Here is a 6,278-nt window from a genome sequence, read left to right as displayed (position 1 = left end):
TATTGACCATTATTTTGAAAGTATTTAAAGGTAAAATACTGAGAAATTCGTACGTAGGTTATATAAACAAACATACTATAACTTATAACTAAGAGTTAGCTTAATTTTAATTTGTAATAATATTGAATTTATTTGTATTCTAAGTATCACTATTTATAAACATGTTATTTCTGTTAGATTATAACATTCAAGTTAGCCATTATAAAGAAGACGATAATTTATCACATTAGTATCAATTGTTGCTTGGTGTTAGTTAAGAATGTTTCCAGGTATCACCAGTGGAGAGATCGCTCCCTCAGGTTCATTTTAATTCTCTAATTTAATGAATACATATAGTATACTGTACGCTTTCTGTAAGCATCTTCTGTAAAATATAAACTGTTCTCCATCCAACTCTCTAGCGCTGTAACAATAGGTATATATATATACCGGGCTTTTTTGTAATGTAACGCGGTGGAACGGCGTTTCGGCACCTTTTTTATCACGGTATTTTTAATGTTTCAAAAGAAATTAGACGAAACAATGTTGGCGCTTACATAGTACAAATTAATTTTCCTGAATCATCTCACATGAAAAGACGCATCCTGAAAAACTACCGCGTTTGATATGTACATTGAATTCTATAACCATTTCTTCAAGTGAATGTGAACTCAAATTTTTGCAAATGAATCTAATTTATCACCCCAATAAGAGCTTCGTTGAAGACTAAAACAGTTTGGGCACTTTTATTCATCAAACTCGTTGGACCACATTTGACACTCGATCATTCAAAATGCATTGATCGGTGGTGACTCAGTGGAAGAAGACATTCGGCCATAGACTCTAACTATAAGAAAAGAAATCGAGACGATTTTTCAGACGAAAATTGGACTGAACTTTGGAAATCACCATGGCCCCCACAAAAGGGGGGGGGGCTGACAGGGCTTAAGCCTGGGAGATCGACCAGATAATTAAAATAACGCATATCAAAAATTTGCTCTAATCGAAAAAAAATCGCCTGCAGCGCTAATTTCCTTCAAGCATATTAACATTTTAAAATATGTGGTTGTGTAATTGCATTTTTTGGTTAATGTGTGTTGATACATTGCATACCTTTAATTTTACCTCGAACACCATTTCTAACAACGCTACTATAGAGCATCACACTGCCTTTAACCTTAGTGATAGGTAGGGCAGCCGCTTCAGTATGGGTACCATGGAAATCACTATATATTTCTATACAAATATATGACGTTTTAACAGTAGGTAAATTGTTTGGTGAATTTAAAGTAAATTCCGGCACTTTAAAAAAAAAAAAAGCCCTGTATAATAATCACTTGAGAAAAACAAATCTGCAACCGCATCTATGAACCGCACCGCCACTGATACCTATATTAGAATATTATATTTCATTTCCTTTTGCAAATAAGCACACTTATAAAAATCTTATCACAAATAAACTCTTGTCAACATTATTCATCACGGCATGAAAACTTTTAAATTGTGTTCATTTTCAGTTGACTCTTGCTGACATGGAAACATAAACCTTTGAAAGCAAACATATAAGTCAACGTGAATATAATATTTGTTCTCTTTTGATGTTGCGTTCTTCAGTATTTTATTTTATATGTATTCAAACTGACAAAAGAAATTTTCGAACGATTCATTTTTTTCACTGCCAGAAAAAAAAAACATTTACGATTTCACTTCTCCATTGTATGATTGAGAAAATTTCACGGACTGTTAACATGATTGTTATTTTAAAGGTTAATAAAGAGTTTTTTTTTTATTTCTATATTATCGGTATTTTTTTTTTTTGAAAAGAAAGAGAAATATTCAAATATGTTTAAATGTTTATTTACACGCGCATATTTAAATAGCGGCAAAAAATGTTCAATAAGAATTAGAAAAAATATGAATGTAATTACAATATATTATTTTTTGAATGTAATAAATTCGTTTTTGATTGAATTGAGTTTCGACATAGTTATAAAAACGTGAAAGAAGTACGTTTTATGTTTTTAAACTGATTTTTTGTAATGATTATTTTATTTCACGATTGAGTTCTGAATTAATAGCTATATTCTGCAAAAGAAAAAAATAAAAAAATTCCCTCGTGCAAAGAATTTTCTACGAAAACACCATCTGTTTGTTTATAAACTCACCCTTTTTCGAAACTCAATCGAAAAATACCATTGAATACAATAATTATTATATGAATTTACATATATAAGTAATAGAGAAATTCTGAACAGTCAGTACATTCACATCTACCTAAGGATCCCGGAAATTCCCGGAAAATAAGATTTTTTGGAATGATCATTAATTTAACTATGTTGTTTTTATTACCATACATTATAATATTATTATGTTCCACATTTAAAAATTAACTAAAAATACAATTTTCTTCCTTATCCAAAAAGGCACACACATATTATATAAACAATTATTCTAAAACTAGCCTTTTTCAGTCAGTATAACAGTTCAATTTCAAAATGCATCTTGTTCGTATTGTGGTCATTTTCAAATATTATATTTTCCATTATTACAGAGTGAGTATTTGGAAACTTTCTCTCAATACGGGAAAGAATATCATGTTCCGCAAAACTTTCAAGTGATTGATTGGAAAAGCTCTGTAGTTAAAATATTAAAAGCACCCGCTCAATGTGCCAAGAAAAAAATGATTATTTTTCCTACGTCGAGGTTCCATACATGTTTTTTTGTGAATTTCTCAAAACAAAACAAAATGGACAGGGTGAATTTTGGAAATGGGAAACTCATATACAACCAAACACAATAATTACGAAATTTTAAAATTAGATTAGTACCCATAAATATTCTTAACGCAAACCAATTATATAAAATAAAACACAAATCAATCTAAGTAATTTATCCACTATACAGATTTTTAACAAACATTCATATATCAATTTATGCGTGAAAAACCAGATTTTGTTGTTTATTATGTTATTTGGATGAAATAAAATTCATTATTGAAACTATGTCGATACTGAATAGTTTTAAAATTAAACATAATACCATAATTTATATGCATTTGTATTAATAAATAATTTTATTATTTTCTAATGAATATTATTTTCTTGTGTTTCAGCTTCTTTGGTGGCTGGAGAGCTTCAAGGACCCATATTCATGATAGAGCCTCCTCACCGGGTGGATTTCTCCAACTCTACAGGTGCCAGAGTCGAGTGCTCAGGGCATGGAAATCCAACACCTGAGGTAAGAATAAACATTTCAATAGTCTATTTACGTATTTCATTAAAATGTATATTATGCTCACATTATTATTAAAGTGACATAAGTGAGATAAAACACCATATATTATAATATATAGTTAGTAAATTTCGGTGTGATTAACATTTTACCGGTTGCTTATGAACTTATAAATTACGTATATTTCTGAGATGTTTCAAATTATATTATATTAGATTACGAATACGACATTATAAAATCTATGTATAATTCATTGCATAAAAAAGTTAGTGTCACTGAAAGATCCGAAGACATTTCGGAGAATACTTTCCTCAAATGAGTTATCTGAACTCTGTTTACGTTTTTAGCCAGGCACCCGATTACTAAACCACCCATGACAATTATTGGTCTTATCGGTGTGTTCTACAGTTTAATTATTGTCAGTGTAATTTTTTCAAACGTATAACCTTAGTCAGATTAGAAATGAAACTTGTCATCTGGCATAATAGTGCTTATCTTTATATCATTTTTTAAATAATTTCACCGTTAATAAAGACTCCAGATATACGAAATCGATAAATCAACCATATATTTGAGTTTTTGCAGACGAATGGAAACTTAAGTAAAGCGTAATACATTATCAAGTTTAGATCACTTTTACATATAAACAATGATTAAATGACTAAATCTAAATATCAATCTTTTGAAGATTGTATTATATTCCGTAAAAAGTAACTAATTACATATTTGAATTTTTGATTAGTTCAGCAGTTGTATATTATGTAAATACCATAAAGTACAAAGAAATTAGCATTAGGTATACCTGATTTTAGAGGGCATGTCAAACTTCAGATTTACAGAGTTACCAACTTATAAAAGTAAAGTCAAAACACAGAATATAGAAAATTCTACAAAATTGTGTAATTTTAAAACTTTAATGGTAAACGTCACTAATTATATTGTATTATATTGTGAACAGCTTAACGCCAAACGTATGTTTTATAAAAATAAAGAAATACTTCCCTCATTGGATTTTAAAGAAATATACAATTGAATTATTATTTGCGTGATTTTTATAACACATATTATTCAAGTTTGAATGTAAATTATAGTATTTATCAGTTGGTTTTTAATTTAATGAAAAGCGTTTCAAATCTATCATTTAATGTTTTAAATAATTCAAGTTTAAATTATAATTGATTAAAGTTTTGTACTTTTCCATTTGCGTACCTTCTGTTGATAGTATTAATAATAATTAAAGCTTAATATAGTGGGGTTACTGCCAACATTTTGTGGGTCTCTAAATCTTATGGGGTAATTGAAATAATTTTAAGTTTGAAATGTCCTCTAAAATCAAGCATAATGCTAGTTTCTTTGTGCTTTATGTGCATGTTCTATATTATATCGTATAAAAAATAGCACAAACATAATAAAAGACAGAGCATCATGAAGATACATTTATTTATATGCTTAAAAATACAACTTGGGCTTAGCTTCAAAATATACTTAAACTTTTTAATTGTCGAGTTTTATACGACCCTTAAAAATTCAATATGCATAATCATTGTTTCGTTTCCAGATATTAATTTTAAGTTAAATTTATACGAAATCTTATAATATGAAAAATCATGCATATTATATCAGCATTATCCTACGGCCAATTTATTTTCGTGCGAAAGCTGTTTTTTAAGATGACAAAGTGTTCCTTTGCGCAGTCAACTGAGACTTTTCTATCTTCATATTACAACATGTTATTTTTGTTTTTTAGCTTGGATTTTCGTACGATATTTAAAGGATATTGCAATTTGTTTTTATGTCGCCACTCATTTACATATAAAGTGATGATATAAACATACAAGACAATTGCGGTTCACAGTGTATGTCGTCATTTTGTTTAGTATAATGCTTGCAACTGCTGGTTTTTTTTGCCTGTAAAAAAAAGATGGATAGATTGTGAACTCGGAAATGTATAAAAAACGCATAAAATATAAACAATGATGGAAACTACCGACATAGATACATTTTGTTGAAGAGAAAATCTCGAAGTAGGTATTTTAGTAGTTTGAATATTTAATTTAATTTTTATTTTAGCTAAAAAAAACAATGCATTAAATTTGAAATACATAAATAAGTGAGCACTTTTGTAGGTTTAATGACAAAGTAGAGCACCCGGATTACGCTAGTAAAGTTGTGGGTTCAAATAGGATTTTTCAAAATAGTATTTAAGTGTATAAAATTAGTAACGACATTAGAAATAATCACTTTATATATTAAATTTATAAAATGGGTATGTTAAAATTATACATCACTCATTTATTTACGATAATTATCTCTTTTTATCATCGCTTTGGTTTGCATGCCTATCCGTCACTTGAGATATAGCACCCGAACGACACTCACCAATTTACACATTCGATGTCTAGAGTAGAATGTCTCCGTGGTCTAAACTCTAGAATTTAGTCCAAACATCCAAGTCCCATAAAAATTATTTACTAAACCACTAGATGGAAATAAAATGCAAATTCTTAAAGATGAGATTTTTTTCTATTCTATAGAAAACGGTTTTAGTGACCATGGATACGCCTTTCAGTATATTTCAATATTTATGGCAAGTTTACAACTGAAAATAATTAGAGTTTGATATTGTTAATAATATAATATAATAATAACTAAACTAAATAAACGAATGTTTAGTAACATAACTTTCTAATACCAATACACTTTCGTTGTACTTACCTACTGACCCTGTCTCCTAATTCAATAATACTTAGAAATCTTTAATTATGGGATTTGGGTGGCAGAACCACGGTGCTTGGTTGGAGGGGCGGCTATCTCTGAAGTCCTGGGTTGCGGGGTACGGTCGGACTCCCGAGCATAATAAAAATGCATTTGGTTTAGTTTAACAATGTGTGTTTGATTTAATGCAAGGAACCAAAAGATTGGGCGAGTGATAAAAACTACACTTATCTGAAACTAAAACTATACTTCAACAGTATGTTAAGAGCGTACATAAGTGAAACGGCAAATAATTTTTAACTATAGGTGTGACGAAATTTTGGACTCGCTGGCAATCGAAGAGCGAAAGTCGA

At 29.3% G+C, this 6,278-nt stretch overlaps 1 protein-coding gene across 1 annotated transcript in view; it reads left to right on the top strand.

The window, feature by feature from the left end:
- The first annotated feature begins 2,474 nt into the window (after window positions 1-2,474).
- Dscam4 (Down syndrome cell adhesion molecule 4) overlaps window positions 2,475-6,278 on the top strand; it is a 304,268-nt gene continuing 300,464 nt past the window's right edge. The window contains 2 exon segments of the mRNA XM_085943975.1: window positions 2,475-2,487; window positions 3,092-3,216. Coding sequence (XP_085800101.1) covers window positions 2,475-2,487; window positions 3,092-3,216 — 138 coding nt within the window.

The sequence above is a fragment of the Rhyacophila brunnea genome, unplaced genomic scaffold, assembly GCF_057557595.1.
Source record: "Rhyacophila brunnea isolate RB1 unplaced genomic scaffold, BYU_Rbru_1.0 scaffold_16, whole genome shotgun sequence".
NCBI lineage: Eukaryota > Metazoa > Arthropoda > Insecta > Trichoptera > Rhyacophilidae > Rhyacophila > Rhyacophila brunnea.
This window is presented reverse-complemented; position numbering and strand designations above follow the sequence as displayed.